The sequence below is a fragment of the Penicillium atrosanguineum genome (genome assembly GCF_028827265.1).
Source record: "Penicillium atrosanguineum strain IBT 20685 chromosome Unknown utg000003l_segment0_segment0, whole genome shotgun sequence".
NCBI lineage: Eukaryota > Fungi > Ascomycota > Eurotiomycetes > Eurotiales > Aspergillaceae > Penicillium > Penicillium atrosanguineum.
The window spans coordinates 292,939-312,965 of NW_026623135.1; the positions used below are offsets into that span (position 1 = coordinate 292,939).

Here is a 20,027-nt window from a genome sequence, read left to right on the forward strand (position 1 = left end):
TGTTGCGATGGTGCTGCAGTGACTTGAAATATATATTTTCCAACGATTTTGGCATCCATCTGCGTTGTTTGCCGGTAAATTGCTTCTAGCAGCCGCTTCACTCACAATAACCAATAGTCTATCATAGAGATTGAGGGCAGTGAAGGAAAAGGCATACTGTCGTCAATTGTCATCAAAGGCAAATCATCAAAGAAAGAGGGACAAATAAAAAGCGCCATCTGACTTCTGCCAAACGTATCTGGGACAGCGCGCGAGCTTATTTAGATCTGGATCTTTGTGATAATGTGTTGGCTTCTCACCTCCACTCGCTTGAGGTGACGCCCTACGTCTATTGTAGAGTGTGTAGTGGGCTCCTCGCGTGGTCCGAGTACGACCTTCAGAGCCGTGACCACTTTGCTTGCCTCTCTCGATAAGTCGTTTGTGCGGCTCCAGATGGCTAGGCTCTTCTCTAACAGGCTGCGAACTTCTAACAGATCCTGAACCGACAACCTGTCCTTACGATGCTGCAAAAGAAAGCAGGCGATACTTGCAGCTAGGAAGTACCCATTGTTTATGAAGCACGAGTCGACCATTCCAGTAGGGCGGAGCGCGTCCAAGACCTCGGACTCATCCTCCATGCGGTGCTGCAGCCGCATAATCTCTAAGGCCGCCTCAATCACGATACTCCAGCACTGATTGTTGTGAGTCGTGTCCTTCGAGGTACTGAGAAATTTCCAGTTGACTAGGATCCGGGATCTCTGGAAATGCATGTCAAAGTTGATTCGCTATTGAGGACAAAAGTCACGTTAGCAGCCTCCTTAACTCTCTATTTCTAGGCATGTGTATATAAGTGGGGTGTAGAGTAGATAATCTGCCATTTTTCGTTGCAAGTACGAGGGATGATTCACTCTTAGGCTCGAGTGGATTTCTACAGGAGAGAGCCAAGATGCTGACCTGAAATATGACGCTTGGAGGGTCCAACAGAGATTAGACATGGGCCGGAACTTGCAAGGGTCAGGAATGGTCGCAAAAGTTAGGTCTAGTGTTGAATTCGCCGCAACAAGGTCCTCGCATGATAGCGGCCGAGGATTGCAGACCTTGTCTAATATGACACCCAAGCTGGTAGCAACGTGAAATTTGGCGATGATCACAGTGCTCGAGGTAAGTTCATCAATAGGTCTCGCTGGCGACAGGATAGTCGAGCTCGCGTCAAATTCGCGGTCCTGAAGATTTCGAGGTGGCATGGTGTCGCTGAGAGAGTGCTTGATGCTGCTTGGGAGGCCCATCTGCGTCGAGAAGCCTATGTCAAGCGAGTATATAAGAGCCCACATCCGGCGCCTCATTTCGCCCTGATAGATAGATAAGGATTTGAAGTGCTGGGGATCTCGATGGTAGCCCATGCGGATAGCTGCTCATCTCTTAGTAGCTCCCAATCAGAGGTGACAGAGAAACGAGGGGAGCATTCTTCTTGGGCGCTAGAGGAAGGCTTTCCTGTGAAAGTCTGGCACAGAGTAGCATTAGAACGTACCAATTTGGACAATGTTGCCCATCAAGAGCCAGACTCCAATGTTGGAATCTTTGTTTAAGTAGTCCTCAATCAAGAGGTAATGAACAAGGGTTTCCATAATATCAGGACCCCCCTTGGCGAACTGACCCCGGACGAGACACTGGACGGTCTTTTCTCAATACTTCAGAATCTTATACAAGGCTTGGGGTAACCAAGTGGACGACACGTTGCTCTGGGCACTTAAAATGCCGCTTTATTGGCCCTGCATTTGGCTGATGAGGCAGAAAATGCTGTACAAGAGTCCTAGCCAGGAAACCGATGTGGCGCTAGGATTCTCCCAGAACGCGTTATACTTGATCAATGCGGTTTATGACTAGTCTTATTCTGTTGAAATGTATGAGGACTTACTCTCTTCAAGAATTCGGCTGGGTGTATGAAAGCTATTCGGGTCTACGGTCAGCAAAAATGCGTGGGTGCATTCTGAGTCCCAAGCACACCTACATCGGTATTCCTAAATCCGAAAGTAGAACGCAACCAAGCTGTCAGATTCTCTCCTGGGCGGGATAGAACTGAGAAGTTCTTGGTCAGTTGCATGCTTGCACCCCTCAAAGAGGAGGACATTCTGGTCAAGTGGTGATGAACCATCGTCGAATGCAGGCTCCGGCTGGATCGCACCGAGTGGATCGCACCGAGCGGATCATCTTGACCCTTCGCCTCTGTCACGCCACTCGGAACGGAGGTCCAGTGGCTTGAATCTTTAAAGCCAGTTCCGGATTTTGTTAATTTCAAATCTGTAGCCTCTGGCGATGGAATTGAAGCCGAGATACTCGGCGTTGCCAACCCGTCTCGCTCGCTGGCAGTTGCGCTGCTATATTCGTAAAGGTGCGGAGGAGTGGGGGAGAAAGGATGCAGTTGTCCAAGCGGAGAATAGGGCACTGGCGAGCTGGCATAAATACACGTCGGCTCGAGGTGGTGTTTCTGATCGCTATTGTATGATGTAAGCTTCACCATCCTTTATTTTTCTTGATCTCAGGATGAGCCGTTCCATTGACGCGGGACTAACAATGCCATGGGAAAAAAGCCTTTGGCGGTTACACTTTCGCCTATTCGCTGCGTTAGCTCGATCTGTGGCGGGGGTCAGGGAATGTGGTTGCGGAGCAGGCGAGCGAAACGCACTTTCGCTGACGGCAGGAATTGCAAGAAAGCTGCGGCTTGTCGCGTCGGCGGCCCGGACGAGGGCAGAGGAGGACTGAAGATCCGTCGAGGGGACCCATCATGCACAGGGTCGAAAGTGTAAGAGAGATAGAGAGAAAAAGGTTGCTCATTTCGACATAGCGGAGCATTGGAATCTGTCGATCTGGGGAGTGGTATTTTGCCACTACCCATTACTCTTTCGTCTTTGAGGTGATATAACCGGTGATTGACGAGTGATTATCCTGCCTTATCTAACCAACCTGGTTTAATCCTAATTTATAGGAATTCCTCACGGCTACTTTCAAAAGACCGTATAATATTTGCATGGAGTGGTAAAGGGGCGCGCCTTTCTGATTCCCAGGCAAATTCATGGCGTAATAATACGCCGCAAAAGCCGTGCATCGTCCGTACAGCTCCACTCATTGTCCGCCTACAGAAGTATGCGGATCTACTTGGTATAAATGGAATCGGTGCCCAAGGGAGTAAAAAAATTAGAGAGAATCTGGCATTTCGAGCTACTCACTTCACTTTTATCTAAAATTTCTTGCACTTGGTCAATCGCCTACTTTTCCCTCGTCTCTTCACTATGGTTACTACGGGCAACATCGTAAATACCACTCCGGCGCACGCCCTGACCGACCCCGAGAAGGCTGTGCACCCAGAGTCCGATTTCGATGGAGAAACTGAGCAGGGCTTCGCAGACAAAAGGTCTCACCCTGGCAGTAAGCCAGAAGATGTCATCAAATTGGAAGACGCTGGTCCCCCGATGGCGGCACCGCTGCGTGGTTGGTCGTCCTAGGAGCGTGGTGCTGCTCCTTCTCCAGTCCGGGCTGGGTCAACAGCACGTATTTTTATGATCTTTACAATGTCTTCCTAGCTTCCCGCTACGTGGCATCCGACATTAACGCGATGGGCTAAAAGCAATGCTCTTCCACCAGGTGTCGGCAGCTTCCAGGAGTATTACGAGGTTGGACCAATGAAAGGATACTCCAGCAGCACCATTGCCTGTGTATCAACCTGGTTTTCCAAGAAACGCGGAATAGCTATGGGAATCATGGTGACAGGCTCATCAGTTGGCGGCGTCATCTCCCCATCATGATCAGTCGCATGATCTCGAGTACCGGGTACCCCTGGGCCATGCGAACTGCGGCCTTTCTTATTCTCGGCCTGCAAATCGTTGCGATTCTCACAGTCCGCCCGAGAACAAAGCCCGTGCCTAAGAAGATGCCCGTCGGCCGCCTCACTGCACCCTTTAAAGAGTTCCCATTCGTCATGTTGTTGTTAGGCATCTGCATCCTGACCTATGGAATTTTCATCCCCATCGACTATCTGGCTGTGCAGGGTCTTGACCAGGCGTACATGTCGCAGGAGATGTCTCAATACTTGGTGTCCATCTTCAACGCTGCTAGGTAAGTCAATATCCAGCCCTGTTACAAGCCTCCCCGAATTCAAGGGAATGTTGACGGTTATACTCCTAGTCTCTTCGGCCGTCTGGTCTCTGGCTATGGTGCCGATAAAATTGGAAGGTGGAATATGTTCATCATGGCCTGTACTCTTTCCGGAATCACCGAGTTCGCTGTCTGGATCCGCGCCGAGAAACCGTCTATCGCCATCGGTTTTGCCGTCATGTTTGGCTTTGCATCAGGAGCCTTTATAGGTCTTTTTGGCGCCCTTCCAATTTCTGTGTCTCCCCTGCCCGAAATCGGTTACCGACTGGGAGTTGTTTTCCTCGCCAGCTCCATCCCTGCCCTCACCATGGCGCCCATCGGTGGAGCTATCCTGCAAAATTCCGCTAATGGCTGGCTGGACGTGAAGGTCTTTGGCGGCGTCATGTGCCTCGCAGGGTCGGCGATTGTTCTGATATCGAGATGGCTCTATACCGATAAGAAACTTTTCAAGGTGTTTTGAGTGGAGAGGGCACATGCCAATTCATCAAATTGCGAGAGCATATGGACGTGAGGAAGGGACTGATTTGGCAATATACGATTCGGTCGAAAGCAGGAGGTACTTTGTTCTCATACTTAACATTCTCTGAGGTTTCTCGATGCATCTTTGTTCTGGAACACGGTTTATTATGTTATTACTTGATTGGCAGACTTATTGATTGTAATCTATTGCAATTATTGTCACAGAATATTACCATCTAGTAATGACTAACAACATGGCACGAACTCGAATCTCAGCGACGATTTGTCTGCTATATAGGAATTACAGCTGGCAGCCTTCCGGGGCAATGCTTTATTGCTAGCGGCATGTTCACGTGTGAGAGATGCTGCTCAGGTTGTCTAAGCGTTACTGTCACTCCCGTATATTTAGCTAGCTCCTGATTCTAAATAGCTTTATCCATAATTCAGTCATCTGCTTGTTCCTTGAGTATAAGAACCACACGCTGGTTAAGAGTACATAGATAGGCCCATATATAATAGCATGAGCAAATTCAAGACTGCATAACTTACTTTTTGGCATATGATGGATCTCGGATCCTGAGGCACCGAAATCTTGAGCATCCCTGAACAAGCAAATCAACCTATCAAATAATAGCGCTTAGTAGAGGTAATCGCTCTGCAGAATTCAAAGCAGTTCTTTCAAGTCTGGGGATGCCAATGGTCAAACTTAGCCTGAAGCAAGTATATCGATGTCATTTTGTTCTGTCATGCTTGCCCCACTAGCTTTATGCAACGCAACAGAACGGAACAAAAGTCCCAGCACATGCGGATTCCGACTAAGGAAAAGGCACTCAAGGGTCACTAGTCAAGGAAAGAGCCAGGCTATTGGCTCGTCAGGGGTCTTACAAAAGTACTTGTGCCCGAGGCTCCGCAAATCATGCAGGCTGCCTCCATTCAGAGTGACGATCAGCCGTTGCTTGGCAGTTAAAGAAAAAACACAGGGATGCCCAAACATGCACGAGCAGGTTGAAATCCACCCCTGGTTCTGAACGATCATTGCTTTTATTGGACGGAGATGTCGAGATCGTGCAATCTAAGAGTAGGGTTGGAGACAACCTCCTAAAACGTATGTAAGCGATGAGTCAAAGAAACTCTGGGGTTGTGTCGAGACCCCCTGCCAAGTGTGCTGCCCAAGCGATTGATAAACCGGTCTGACGAGTCGAATATTCGCCATTGCAGCGTGCAAACCTTTGCTTCCTTTCTTTCCCGCCCCTTTCCTCGATCATTCTACTTGCATTGATTTTCACACTTGTCCCAGCCTCCTTGGCATTCCCAATGAACGGCAATAATACGGAATCCGAAATGCTAGAGGGTCCATCGCCGTCGCTGACGGTCCCTCCGCCACCAGATGGGGGCATGAAAGCCTGGACGCAGGCCGTAATGGGGCATCTAGTGGCTTTCAATACTTGGGGCTATATAGCCAGCTTTGGCGTATTCCAAGCTTATTACCAATCCGAACTCGGAGTTTCACCATCGGCCATTTCGTGGGTGGGATCTGTGCAGGTCTTTCTCATTTTCTTCGTCGGGACCTTTTCCGGCCGTGCATTGGACGCCGGTTTTTTCTACCATGTGTACTACGCTGGGGTAATCTTACAGTTACTAGGGGTCTTCATGACTTCCCTCGCCACCCAATATTGGCAACTATTTCTTGCCCAGGGGATCTGCACTGGCCTTGGCAGTGGTCTGCAGTTCTGCCCCGTGATGGGACTTGTGGCCACCTACTTCTCCAGCCGCAGGGTATTTGCCTTGGCATTTAGTCTCGTCGGGAGCGGCACCGGCGGTATGCTCTTCTCGGGTCTAGTAAAGATCCTCATGCCAAGCATTGGATTCGGATGGACGGTGCGAGTGCTAGGCTTCGTGATGGTGGCTACAAGCATACCGACGACGTTGCTACTCCGGCCGCGACTGCCCCCGCGTAGATCGGGTCCATTAGTCGATTGGGTCGCCTTGAAAGAGCCCACCTACATTCTGTTCATCCTCGGCATGTTTTTGAACTTCTGGGGGCTTTATTTCGCCTTCTACTATGTCGGAGCTTTTGGTCGCACCGCCCTTGGCTTGACGTACTCGGATTCAACCACATTGATCATCGTGACCAACGGGGCAGGAATTTTCGGGCGGCTTATTCCTGCCTACCTAGCGGATCGATACTTTGGGCCTCTGAATGCTATCATTCCTTTAAGTATCGGGGCTAGCCTGATGATGTTTTGTTGGGCCGCAGTGGACTCGAGCGCGGGTCTCTACGTTTTCGCTGTCTTATATGGCATATTTTCCAACGGTATACAAGGCCTCTGGCCTTCTACACTCTCCAGCTTGACACCAGATCTGAGCAAGACTGGGGTCCGCATCGGCATGGGATTCACCATTGTCAGCTTTGCCTGCTTGACGGGTCCACCTCTCGGCGGAGCTCTCATTGCAAGGGCACATGGTTACATCGGTGCCCAGATATGGGGTGGGTTGTCTTTTCTTCTTGGCGCCGTGATCCTTGTGAGCGCTCGGCTGTTAAAAACTGGAACCACCATGAAGGCCAAGATTTGATCTGCTTGACTCTGTTGCAACTTAGTAGGTCAGCAGAGGATCCTGATATTCCTGTGCAGCTACTGAGATATCAAAAAATCTGGACATTGCACCATATAATTGAGGAGAAATAAAGCAATAATATTTTTCATAGTTTCTAACTCAGGGCCCCTTGGAAGCGATGGCAAGCGTTCCGACATTCGGTGATATATCATGGTCATGAGACCCTCCAGCGCATCACCATATAGTTTAATGAATATTACATTGACTTACCTCAATGTTTGTCTGCACAAAGGAGGAGATTACTCAACAGAGCAACTATAGTCAACTTTCCAACGCGCGGCATGAATTTAGAGGCAATCTCAAGGACATCTGACTTGAAATTCTATATCCATAGATTAGGCATTGTCAAAATTGGTAGCTAATAGTGTTTCACGAGCCTTGCATACCTTGAATGAAGAAACGTTGATGCAGATAGCCCCACTCTGAAGCCATTCGGTGTCCACCTTGAACGCAGGGTGCGGGACCGCCGAGATGATCACGCCAGACATCTTCACGGCGTCTTGCAGCGTCCACTCGGTGGCCAAACTTTGTATCTCATCCACCCCACATGAAGAGCTTTGTAATTGGAAGAGCTGGACCCCTGCAACATCGACACTGTAGACACGAGCTCCCTGGCCCGCCAGCAATCGGGCGAGGGGAAGTCCGACAACATCGGATCTATTGATGATGCAGACCTCCCACCCCCTAGTTGTTGCTTCGTGGGGACACTCTGATCATAGATTCCAATCATATGTAGAATGGATTCAATGGCCCTCGCCGTGCATGGCACTAGTGTGGGCGCCAGACAAGGTTGCCCTGGACTATCCGTAACTTCGGGGAATTGAAGCGTAGGCCTGCAGTTGAGAGCCTCAACATCCTTGCCATGATTGACGAGAATTTTCACATCATCATCTCTCGAGTCTCCAAATATCGGATAATACACGATGATGCCGTCAATACAGGGGTTTGTGTTGAGCGCCTTGATGTATGTTGCCACATTTCTAGGCGACAAACATACGAGACAAAAGTCTACGCCACTAAGAGTCTGTTAGTAAGAGGACACTCTAATACTTGGACGCCTCACTGGAGATCACTTACATAGCTTGACATGTTTCTCGAGTCCAGTCCGCGTATTGGCGTGAGCCAGCGTCATCGCTAGCCAAGACGCCCGCGAGGCAGAGACGTTTAGAGAATTTCCGCACTTTGTCAGAAAGCTGAACATGCATGTTTTTCGCTAAACCTTCTGGAAGGATTGTTTCACCGAGAGAAGTACGCATAATGGTATGTAAAGCTGACAATATCTTGTCAAGTACCATCAACAAGGCAATAGACAATAGTAGACAGTTGGTAGCAATATAGTGGAGAAACAGGAACTAGTCAAGCAAAGAGACACAGCTGGCAATTTATATAAAGATGGGATCAATTCTTGATACTAGGCCTTGAATCTGCAACCTCAAGGAGAACATTCTGCTGTATGTCTCAATAATATGCTGGATTGCCACTTTCGATTCCATACCCTTGGCATTTAGTAACAGAAATCTCATCATAATCGAATGTAGGCTGGCTGAATTAGTTTCTGCAGCAAATATCGCGCAAATAGCAAGGCCCACCCACTCCGTATCCTCCGCTAACCTGCAAGTGCCTAAAGAAACGACTTGCTCTTTTTGTGGTTATCTTACATTGGTGGAAAAAGCTCGGTGGTAGATTTGGGTTTCTATTTATTTTTTAATTTACTTGTGTTCTCATTTTGACTGCGGGGTTTCTCGCATGGAGGGTAGTATTCATGAGATGACTGCATAGACAGGTGGGTATAACTATGATTTCGATTCTTGTCGAGACCATCACGTCATCTTGGCTCTGCAGGCGCTCCATTGCGGAACTTTATCGATCAAGAATCATCTCACATACTTGCGTTTCACTCGTTTTTTTCTCCACTTGGGCATTGAGGGGTAATCAGTGAGAGAGCTGAAGGCACCATTGTTGAGGTATAAAAGGGACAATACGACTATGCCTACTCTGCTGAGGGACACACTATCAAAATATCTTTACTCACTCCACTCACAATGGTTCAGATACTGTCTCAAAGCCCTGCCTCTTCATCTCTTACATCACCCAACATTGTTGTGGTAGGAGGTGGTGCGAGCGGTCTTGCAATTCTCCTTCAATTGATCGAGAGAGCTAAAAGTGGGAACCAACTTGGAAGAATTGTCGTTTTAGAAAAGAACAGAATCCCTGGTCCGGGCCTGGCCTATTCAGATGCCTGTACTGGCACAATATTGAACATGCATACCGATACAATGGGACTGTACGTCGACCAGCCCCGACATTTTTCTCAATGGCGAACAAATTTGAAAGAAGGCGACTTTCCCTCTCGCCAGAACTATGGGGAATACCTTCAAGCCACCTGGGCCCAAGCAATGGATGCAGCTCAGCTGACTGGATTGATGGTTTCTGTTATCCATGAAGAGGCCAAAGAGATCGACCGATCCAATGACGGCGCCTTCACTTTGACACTTGGAAATGGAACACACCTCAGATCGCAGGCCGTCATTCTTGCACTCGGCAATTTCAGCTCAGTCTTTAATTCTCATCTCATCAACCTTCCCGGATTCTTCGCGAGCCCGTGGCCACTGCCTCAACTAAGATCTATCACACCTGACTCTTCTGTTATTATCGTGGGTTCCCGGTTATCTGCTGTGGACGCTGCCACCTACCTCTCTGACAACGGCCACCGAGGCACTATTACTTTGATGTCTCGTAGTGGTCGCCTTCCTAAAGTCCAAGGAGACCAGACTACCTACCCGCATCGCTATGCATTATACGAACTTGCCAAGAAGACCGAATCCGACCCTCAAGACAGCCTTCTCCAGGTGATGAGTGGTCTAATGGATGAGCTATCACGGGCCACAGATGGCGACTGGAGTTGGATTCTAGACGATTCATCTCCGGTGAAGCAAATTCGACAGGACATCAAAGCTGCACTCACTAGCCAGGTCCAGTGGCAGGCCGTGCTACGTGGAACGGCTCCAGTCATTGAGCGATATTGGAAATGTCTGTCTCCAGGAAGTCAACAGCTCTTCATGGAGAAATATCATAGTATATGGATGAGGTTCCGTCATGCAATGCCCGCGCAAAATGCGCAGAAGATACTCAGGATGCTGGAAAGCTCCCAGTTACAGATCGTTCGAGGAGACTCTATGAACTGGGATGGCACGTTCAAAGCGCAGACTTCAGCTGGCATTGTTGAGGCCCCGTTTGTTATTGAGGCCACTGGTCAAGAGTGCAGTCTCGACCGTATTCAATCGCCTCTTATCCAGTCTGCACTGAAAAACACCCTTATTACGGCTCATCCTAGTGGTGGGATAATCGTTGACTTTGACAGCTTGAGTGCTTCACCAGGGCTTTACGCCATCGGGTCCCTCACTTGTGGTACACATTTCTATGTGAGTGCCATCGACCGGATTGTAGCCCATGCTGCTCGTATTTCCTGCAGTTTGACGCAGAACCCCTGCGCCCGGTCATTGCATGTGGCACTCTTCTGTGGGTCTGATCTTTTCTCCCACCTTATAGTAAGCAGTCTAGTCCCTCAGCTTCTTGCTGCCGGTCATGTCCCTTTCGTCTACCTGCCGAAACACAAGGCTAGCCGCAGCGCTACTTCATTCGACCTTCAAGAGCTAGCCTTTTTCGAACGAGAATTGCTACAGCAGTACATTCTACCTTACTTCAAAGATGAGACCCTTGAAGGCGCCACGCATAAAACAGTGGACCAAATCCGAACCACATACGGAGTTCTCGTTGAAGAAGTACCCAACGTCAACAAAATGTCCTTTATCAAGACACTTGCTAGACATCACATCAGCGTTGGCTTATCAGTGCGGTGCTACCAGCGATTCAAGTCGGACATCATTCGCTACTTTTCCAAGCCTCGACGTCTGCTCAACCTCCACCCTGGTACGCTTCCTGCCTACCGTGGAGTCATGACGACCGTCCGGGCTATGAAGAACAAGGAAACTTACTTCGGATATTCCCTTCACGACATCGACGAGAACTGGGACTCGGGAGATGTTATCAAAATCCGCGAGCATCCTATAGACTACTCTAAGTCGATGCTCGCGTTCATGGGAGAAGTTTATAACATGGGGGTGGCTGTGGCGATGGATGCATTCGATGCTATTGCCAGAGGAAAAGAGCTACCGAAAACACCCCAAAAGTCTGAAGAAAGCGAGTATTATACATTTCCCACAAATGAAGAATTGCAGGATATTCAGCGGAGTGGAATCCGCTTGGTTGATGCTGAGAGCATCGTCAACATCATTGTGGAGTCCTTCGCACCGCCCAGGGGACAGGAAAAATTTCGCGCATATATTGAATCGGCTGTGCAGGGTTGGTACCGCCTAAATATGGCTTGAATTTCATTTCAATCTGAAGTAAACTTATTTAGCTTACTATGCCGAAGTGTCCAATCTATGTCAAATTTCAATTGACTGAGGTGCAAGCTACCAGCTTGAGTAGTGCGAATGCATTCCTGATTTTTGTTCATTCTAGAGAAGTTTTTAGAGCATTGGAGCTGATAGAAGTTCGTAGAATGACGGGTCTAGGCCCCTGATTCTGCTGGAATTTCAGCGGATTTCCCTCTGGAGTTCGCCTCGTAGAGAAGTTGGACCATAATCAGTTATCAGTCTTACTCATTCAAACTGACATTTAGTAGCTTCAATTCAGCTCTACTACATAGCCCTATTATGGCACCCGTCGCGGTCTCATGAACCCCACTCAGGGCAACTCGTGGAAATCTTTATGTTGGCTCCTGGGTGTTCGTGGCGTTTCGTTAAAGAGAAAGAGAGCAGGAGGAGCAGAAAACTTCACTTATGTCAGGCCAATATTTTGTGATAGAGGTAGTTCCTGGCTAAGTAGTTGAAACTGATCAGTTTCGTGTAAATTACAGCAGACGGAGGAAGACTATAGCCATGTTGTAAAATGAAAGACCCAGCGTGGGATTTGCGGGTCCGGTACAGAGAAATGAGCACCACAATTTAGGTAAGGTCACTCTATCCAATCATATGTTCCCGATATTCGTACTTTATCCGTGTTTTAAAGCTAGCGATTCATGTTGAGGAATCAGAGGGTGGCGGAGCTTAGGGTTTAAATGAGCTTCTGGATTTAAAAGAGCCGGCGCTTTTTGGGCCATTGATATTTATGTGGGTGATGGAGACCTATTGAACAGTCGATTTGAAGACACTATAAATTCATTTGAGGAGATTCCAGGCCTTGGAGCTCTAGGGGTTCTCATCAACGTTCAATTTCAAGCTTTGCTCTGATACTCCTTCCTTTCACAATGATCCTAATGCTTCACTGCGGCTATATCGAAACTCAGCACGATCTCTAAACCTGAAGTTCTTGCCAAGCTTATCAGTCCGCGTGTAAATATTTATTCCCGTCGACCTATAGCGCGAGTGGTATACGGGAGTCCTTGTCTCCCTATTAGTGCGCGCTGCGCGTTTGTTCTGCTATCTTGGGCCATAGAATGATTAGCAAGCAGAGCTCAATCAACGCGGTGGTCACAACTAGATATAGATGATTCGCAGAGCTGCGGCTCTTTTGATAATAGAAACAGATTTTTGCGGGGTGGCTATAGGATCAAGTGGATGAAGGGTGAGTATGCGTTAGTACTAGAATCGATTGGTAGATAGGTCTCGTCTGAATGCTATACTACTGGAGCTTTTGCGCCAACCAAGGCGAGATCGGTAAAGTCATTTTGCGGGCTTACCAGACAAAACAGGCATCGGATCTAAACCTACCGACGCCGAATTAGATCATCTTGGAATCAGAACTTGCAATCAATACGTCACCAAGTCACAATTCTTAATCACAGACGGTAGCCCTGAAGTCTTTCATTCTCAACATTACCAAATATCTTAGACCAGATTGACTCTCTCGATCTACTCATTGTTACATCGCGTCTGTATCCGAAATCAAAACCCAGTCTCCTGCCTTTCGTTCGACATTACCTTTCGCCTTGAAGACTCGAAGATGTTGCGATGTCGAAACATGCTCCTTAGGCAGCTTCATATCTTTTGGAAGAAAGTACAAAAATACTCCACCATACTTTGTTTGGATGAGAGCATCTTACAGAAGATCTACCAAAACCTCTCACTAGTCGATCAAGTCTGTCTATCCCTTAGCTGCAAAGAGCTTTTCGGCCTATCCGGGACGCTAGTGAAGCACAAAGATCTTGAATTTCCACGACTCTTGCGTATTAGGAATCCAATACTGTGCGTAAACAGTCAGGATGTGCTGCGAAATCAAATCCTTCTTCGACTCGAAAATCGCCGCTGGGCCTACTGTGCAAAATGCTTGAAACTCCATCCACGGAAACAATTTACGAAAAATTTACTGAGACAATCAGCTCTGGAGAGACCCTGCACATACTATGCTGGCATAGCTGACCTATGCCCCTGTATTTCTCTGACGATTCGAGGTCGAGATCAGCTTATCAAGGTCCTCAAATCACCCGCGAAGCCAGCTAAAACCAAATATGGCCCATTCGAGTATGACTTTGACGATAGAGGACAACCCGGCCTCGGCCACGCTTGTTTATTTAGCACTAGATCTGGCTACAATGTACGAGTTGCTCTGGTTTTATTTATTAAGGAAACTGGCCAGTTATGTGTAGCAGCTCGGCATACTATAAGCTTCTCCTCCTCCGATGCTCATCTCACAGCTGAGCCTACCTTTGCTTGTCCTCATCAGGATCTCCTATCTCTCGTCCCTAGGAATCAAGCCGCAGAAGATCCTCACTTATACCAGACTTTGATATCTTCAAAACCTTATCAGGATCTCGTGTCTCTTGTCCCCGGGAAGCTGGTCTCAAAAGCCTGTCCCATGTGTCAGACTTTAATTACAAAATACGCTTTGCCCGAAGACATGAATCAGGCTGTCTTCTGGGTGGTTCGAAATTTGGGAAGCAGTGAATGGCCTGCAGACCGTCCTTGGCTTGACCAGTGTCGTCTCACCGGAGCATGGTTTTCACACAATGAAAAATACTGGTGAGCCTATCAAAGGATCCGTGGAGAAAGACGAGTTATTTACTGAAATTTCCCTATAGGTATCGGTCGCAGAACTTGCGGAAAATGACGCAGGGTGTTCACGGTCAGTGGAAAAGAAATTACTGCCAAGAACAGAAAAGAAGGTTGCTTCAACATCAACGCGAAGCCTCATGAACTGCAGATGAGGGATACCAGATAGCTGGTACCATCCCGGCGGAAGGAAAAGAAAACATGAAATGCACTCCTGGGACAGCTCATTTCTATTTTAAGGAGGAAGACTGACTGAATGATTGTTTGATAAATCAATGAGACTCCATTTCATCCCAGTACAGGAAATTCACAAGCTCCAGCATTTGGCATCCAGCTTAGAGAGTGGTGACAATATGTACATGAATTGATGCCGCCATGGTAATTGAAGCCCTCATGCCTTAGTTGGTTTGCCCACCTCCCCATATTTCCCAATAGGATCGAGTCGTACGGCTTTGGCAGGCCCTCGTAGAGCCGAAGCACCTTCTTGCTCGGTGCTTTGAATATCCACCTGGTTGGTTTCACCGTCTTTTGTTCTTCTGCCTACTGATTGGCGTATTTTCCCTTGCAACGCGCCTGCACTGCACTCTTAGCTGGAAGCCAGCCGGACAGCGCCAGCGGTGGAACCTGCGGGACTCGATTTTTCCGCTCCATTGCCCCCTGCTCCCGTCAGTGCGGCCGCCTTAACTTCCAAATCGGCTGCCTCACTGCCAAAAAAGCCCACCTATGCGGGGATTCAGTGGATCAACATCAGAGTCGAGGGCGACATGGTCGTAAACTTCAGTGAGTACGTGCTGGCCGGACGCTTTGGATTTTGTACCGCCTGATTGGCCGCCTGGCTGTCGGAGAAAACGTGCATCTGCGCAGATGATTCCCCCAATACCGTTGACCTTCCGGAAAACCACGTCCCTTCAGGGTACCCCCTTGACCATTGCCTGTCATCGCTGCACTGGTGGCTTACCCTGGATGGGGCATGAAACACCTCTGGAGCTAGTGGGAGCAATTAGATGGTCGTCCGTGTCTCCTTCGGTACGCTGGGGATGCCGCTGCGGATGGGCGTGGACTCCATGGTCTGGGTAGTAATGTCCGACGTTTGACAGATTCATGTGATGCAGCAGGTCGCTTCGCGTATCGAGGGCTGACGCATACCGATGTACTAACGGGAGCGATCAGAATGAATCCTGCGGGATCCTGTAGAGCGATGGCATATTAGCCTGGTTGTTGAAACCTAGTCACCTTGGTCGTTAGGCCCTGCGACTGCCTCGGGTCTGCTCACAGAAAAAAGGGCCAATTGGCTCTGTCATTTGCACTCCAGCGAGGATTCTTTTTCCAAAATATGGACCTCATGTGGCTCCTGTCCTGCACGCATTGAGCAAGATGTCAAATTGACCGGAAAGCAAAGAAAATATAAAAAAAAGGCGAGAACGAAAGGGTAGTGAGTGGCGGCAGGTTTGACACCGAACGCCGAGACCGATCAAGAATAGATAGGTCTCGCGGCCATGGAGTAGGTGGAGATATCGACCGAAAGGGTGTTGTGTACCCACCTACATCCACGAACCTTAGTGCGGTGCGGTGAACACGGATTCAAACTTATAAACACCACTGTACATAGTTCTTGGCACCGCTGATTTGTCACACACTCTGACACGATCACATGAATGACGTCAGTCCGGAAGTGGGAGCTCCCTTGGTATCATAAGTCTCCGACACGGAGAGATGCTTTATCCGCTCAACACGTCGGCCACTTTTACCAGCCTTGGATTTGTAATGAGTCCGTTCATTCCTAGTGATTGGACTGGCCAAGAGGTGCGAGATCATTATATAAGTTTCCCTGGAGCAGCCTTTTCTGCTCAATTTATCTCCTATTCAAAAATAACAAACCCCCGAGACGATCTACTTTCCTATCGAATTGAAATGAGATCCAACGCGCAGAACCGGATTATTGTAGTGCTTGGGGCCACAGGACATCAAGGCAAAGGCGTAGTGAGTTCGCTTTTAAGTGATAGTGCGCGGGAACTGTGGAACGTCCGCGCTGTCACCAGGGATGTCAACTCCGTCTCAGCTCAACGTCTTTTGAATGATTTTCAAACCCCCGACCACCGTCTGAGCCTCACTACCGGAGACATATTTGATGTAGAAAGTCTTCAGATTGCTTTCTCCGGGGCTTATGGTGTGTTTGCGGTGACGAGCGAGACCAGTTCAAGAACGATTGAAAACGAGGATGACCTGAAGCAGGAGCTCGAAAGCGGGAAGAGCATTATTTCTGCCGCGAAGATCTGCCGCATTCAGCACTTTGTTCTAAGTAGCTTGCCTGACATGAGACGAGCGACTTCAAATCGCTTTGATAAGCTGTTCCATATGGATCATAAGTTTATCATTGAGCAGTTGGCAAAGCAAGAGCTATCTGCGGTCACATGCCTTCTCCCTGGTGAGGCTCCCTTCTGACACCGAGTGTCCGTGTGAACTTGCAGCCAATAATACATTCTTCTTCAAGGTCTCTTCTTCACCAATCTGGATCGTCCGCAGTATTGCCGAAGAGAAGGTCAGTTCTGAAAAGGAGATTTCCCCATGGAAAATCTTTCTCACTGTTGCAGCAAATGGGGTCGTTCGTTTTTGTCCCCCGATTCCGTCGACGAAATTAGTTGAGTGGGTTGATCCCGTTTATGATATGGGTATTTTCGCCGCAGGTAAGTTGTGATATCGACTCTTTTGTAGTCGTTTCCACAAAGGAAGACCTGGTGCGATATCCCACGCCTTGCAATAGGAGACTGGAGAGAAGCAACTTATGATTCATGAGAAGTACAAAACTGATAAAATCTCTCACAGAGGTATTTGCTTTAGGCATTGCGAAAACAAAGAACAAAAATTATGTCGTCTGCAGTCCGAAATTACGGATGGACGAATTTGCATCCACCTTCACACGGGTCACTGGCCAGCCAGCAATTTATTCCCCAATTTCAATGGATGAGTGGGCTGATTTGGCTTCTAAAGCGGTAGGAAACGGGTTTAAGGAGGATATTCGCCAAATGATGGAATGGATCTCGATAGCGCCAGAGGACAGGATTTGCTACGGGGCTCTTGATCCAGCCGAAGACTCTTCCTGGGAGGATCTCCACCTACGAGCCAGTTCTTTCGAAGATTGGTTAAGACGTTCTGGTTGGGGAGGACCTCCAGAGGGCATCCAAGATATGCTTTGAGAATGCTCATGTTTGCGTTTGAAACAGAAGTCAAGTGGTTGAGCCAAATCTCGATGCCAATTTTGATATTACAAAGCGAGCTGGTCGGCTAGCCGCCGTTGACAGCGATGAAAGGAATGTTGTGCTTGCTGGAATTTTTGACCTGAGTAGATTAGTGCTGCTATGAATCGTATGTCTCAAGCCTGAACTACTGTCTCTTCCACAGCTCTCAGTCGCAACCTTTACAACGAAAGCGACCTTGGGCGCCTTCTAAGTAAACCATCGAGTCGCGGCTTTGGTAAATTTATCGGAGACAGGTAAGTAGATGTGAGCGCCAATTGACAATTACGGGCCGAGGACGGTTGATATGTCTCCTGGGCTGCACAGGCTGTTGAACCAGCCAGTGGAGGTGGTGGATAGCAGGATGGAACAGAAATTACCAAGCACGCCGGCAACGGCAACGGCTAGAAACTCCATTGATAGAGTCGATGATAGATGGATCAATCATCCGAGGCAGAAGGCTGGAGTTCGGTAATCCGCAAGGAGTGTCTGTTAGCTCGGCAGCAGCCGCATAGGTCATTGGACATAAGGGGTCAGTGGGTCTCGATAATAAAGTCATTACTCGACGCTCGCTCCAAATACCTGCTGCTATGAAGTGTTATAACTCAATTTGAAAGGTATCATGTAGTATTTAACGAAGATATAAAACTAGAGAAGAAACCAAGTCTGGGCGCGCTCGCGTAGCTATATACTCATACCGCTAGTCCTAACCGGGTTAGTCCCGTTTCCCTGGTAGAACCGGTCAACTAGCTAAGACTATTCCTAATAGAGAATAAAAGTAGAATACTAAAAAATACCTAGTTATAAATTGGCAGAATCAGGGGTAATACAAAGACAGAGCTTTTGATATCGTTGATTGGTGGCATATAAAACATCCCGACAGAATACCTAGGTGTAGGCAACAGCTTCTACATGAGGAGGGAGATAGAAGATGCATCTACCCAATTCGTTCCGGTTGTCAGTACATTCTTTGATTCATGATGTCATATTAAGTACATTCCATATGGCCTCAGTCGGAAAACCGTACGGCCTCATTTAGGATTGCTGCGTTCAGGATTGCCCGTACGGTCCCACGGCCGCACCAAGGACACTTGCGACCTCCCCCAGGACGACCTCTACTACGTGTTGGTTGTGTGTGTGTGTGTGTGTGTGTGTGTTGTCCGTTGGTTGTTGCTGTCCAGTCTGCATTGTCAGACAGCCATAGAGCCATCCCCATTTCAATATATATTTGGTACAAAGCAAGAGGTCAAATATTGGCATATGAAGTTGACTTTCCCTGAAGCCACTCTGGAAAGGGCCATCCGTAAGTTTCTTGTATTTACCATCTTTAATATAGAAGAGATTGCGGAAACGCAAAGCCTTCGCTAGTTTTTCTCTATGCATTGCGGATTGAAATGATACATCTGGGCTGAGAGCGGTATCCTTGGTTGGTTGGTTGACATCTAGAACGAAGTATTTGTATGAAAAAATTCCAACCCGGCGTTCAAGGTAGCCATTTTCAGCAGCTAATCTACCGTCAATTAGCGTTGTGGTATAAGTTAATCTTTTTCAAATTTGCTTATTTAAGCTAACATCATACGTATGTGAATGGAATTTTCACACGTTCAATGGAAGTAGTTCAAAGGTGGGGTAAAAGGGTGTGGTGAAAAGTGATCAAACAGATGTGATTAAACAGAGTAGGGCTGAGCAGAGTAGCGGAGGGAAACAGTAGAAAGCGGTTAGCAGAAAAGAACCGAGTCAACAAAGAAACGGTCAGACCTTTAGCAACGAGTGGTAGCTCACGGGCTGCCAGGTTTTCATTACCTCAAAACAATTAACGTACCACAAAATACCGTCTGCTGGTCTACGGTAGATCCGGTATTCGAGTAAGAGCGGGTGGTATAGGCTATTATGGCATAATGTGTGTGCCATTTAGAAAAGTTCTAAACTGAGGAAAGAAAGAGAAAAGAGGGAGAGAGCGAATAGCTACAAAATAATGCCACCCCCGAGTCCTAATCGGGACTAGCTCGCGACACGTGACCTACTATCAAACATCACAGCGGGGGAAACAATAGAAAATTATTAAATCAGAAAGTTTCAAAAGATAAATTTAAACCTTGTAAATGTTTTCGAACTTTTATTAGCTTTTCTACGTGAATGCACATGGTCTTACAAGGGCCCAGGTACAAAGGAGCTATAAGGGATTAGACCATCAATCTTAGATAGTCTGGTCTCAAGCTTGTAATTTTATTCTAACGAGCTTTTGTCGAGAACTGTTCGTTGGCCGATCACCACAGATTATTTCTTTTTTGTGTTCCACGACATGTGTTTGTTTCCTTTAATGTTTTTACGGATATGCAGGTCTGGATTAAAATAAAAAGGCCTCTTTGTTTGATCGCTAGATACATACAAGCTAGGCGTTACGCTATATCACAATCCCCCAACATTTCATTACTTACGCGGTATATAATTAGGGATGATATACTGTGGCGGTGTAAACTACATTTTATTGTAAGGACTGCATAAGGGTAAGTACTAAGTCAAACAACGTTCTAGCCTG

At 47.8% G+C, this 20,027-nt stretch overlaps 8 protein-coding genes across 8 annotated transcripts; 6 read left to right on the plus strand and 2 right to left on the minus strand.

Moving 5' to 3' along the window:
* Positions 1–260: 260 nt before the first annotated feature.
* N7443_003522 (fungal specific transcription factor domain-containing protein) lies at positions 261–1,604 on the minus strand (the record flags this gene model as incomplete). The annotated part of the gene is made up of 3 exons (XM_056883578.1): positions 261–764; positions 1,077–1,387; positions 1,508–1,604. 3 exons carry the CDS (start codon positions 1,602–1,604, stop codon positions 261–263), a joined length of 912 nt encoding a protein of 303 aa, XP_056741856.1.
* Positions 1,605–3,266: 1,662 nt separating this feature from the next.
* N7443_003523 (uncharacterized protein) lies at positions 3,267–3,479 on the plus strand (the record flags this gene model as incomplete). The annotated part of the gene is made up of 1 exon (XM_056883579.1): positions 3,267–3,479. One exon carries the CDS (start codon positions 3,267–3,269, stop codon positions 3,477–3,479), a length of 213 nt encoding a protein of 70 aa, XP_056741857.1.
* Positions 3,480–3,775: 296 nt separating this feature from the next.
* Positions 3,776–4,588, plus strand: N7443_003524 (uncharacterized protein; the record flags this gene model as incomplete). The annotated part of the gene is made up of 2 exons (XM_056883580.1): positions 3,776–4,089; positions 4,159–4,588. The coding sequence occupies 2 exons, from the start codon at positions 3,776–3,778 to the stop codon at positions 4,586–4,588; spliced, it is 744 nt and encodes a 247-aa protein (XP_056741858.1).
* A 1,313-nt stretch (positions 4,589–5,901) lies between these two features.
* Positions 5,902–7,161, plus strand: N7443_003525 (uncharacterized protein; the record flags this gene model as incomplete). The annotated part of the gene is made up of 1 exon (XM_056883581.1): positions 5,902–7,161. One exon carries the CDS (start codon positions 5,902–5,904, stop codon positions 7,159–7,161), a length of 1,260 nt encoding a protein of 419 aa, XP_056741859.1.
* Positions 7,162–7,414: 253 nt separating this feature from the next.
* On the minus strand, positions 7,415–8,459 carry N7443_003526 (bifunctional methylenetetrahydrofolate dehydrogenase/methenyltetrahydrofolate cyclohydrolase; the record flags this gene model as incomplete). Its single annotated transcript, XM_056883582.1, is given in 4 exon segments — positions 7,415–7,525; positions 7,590–7,860; positions 7,878–8,219; positions 8,281–8,459. 4 exon segments carry the CDS (start codon positions 8,457–8,459, stop codon positions 7,415–7,417), a joined length of 903 nt encoding a protein of 300 aa, XP_056741860.1.
* A 786-nt stretch (positions 8,460–9,245) lies between these two features.
* Positions 9,246–11,591, plus strand: N7443_003527 (Potassium channel voltage-dependent beta subunit KCNAB-like protein; the record flags this gene model as incomplete). Its single annotated transcript, XM_056883583.1, has 1 exon — positions 9,246–11,591. One exon carries the CDS (start codon positions 9,246–9,248, stop codon positions 11,589–11,591), a length of 2,346 nt encoding a protein of 781 aa, XP_056741861.1.
* Positions 11,592–13,788: 2,197 nt separating this feature from the next.
* N7443_003528 (uncharacterized protein) lies at positions 13,789–14,399 on the plus strand (the record flags this gene model as incomplete). Its single annotated transcript, XM_056883584.1, has 2 exons — positions 13,789–14,225; positions 14,285–14,399. Coding segments are annotated over 2 exons (552 nt in total), but the record flags the coding sequence as incomplete, so codon positions are not given.
* A 1,767-nt stretch (positions 14,400–16,166) lies between these two features.
* Positions 16,167–17,449, plus strand: N7443_003529 (uncharacterized protein; the record flags this gene model as incomplete). The annotated part of the gene is made up of 4 exons (XM_056883585.1): positions 16,167–16,680; positions 16,747–16,794; positions 16,847–16,939; positions 17,079–17,449. The coding sequence occupies 4 exons, from the start codon at positions 16,167–16,169 to the stop codon at positions 17,447–17,449; spliced, it is 1,026 nt and encodes a 341-aa protein (XP_056741863.1).
* Positions 17,450–20,027: the final 2,578 nt, after the last annotated feature.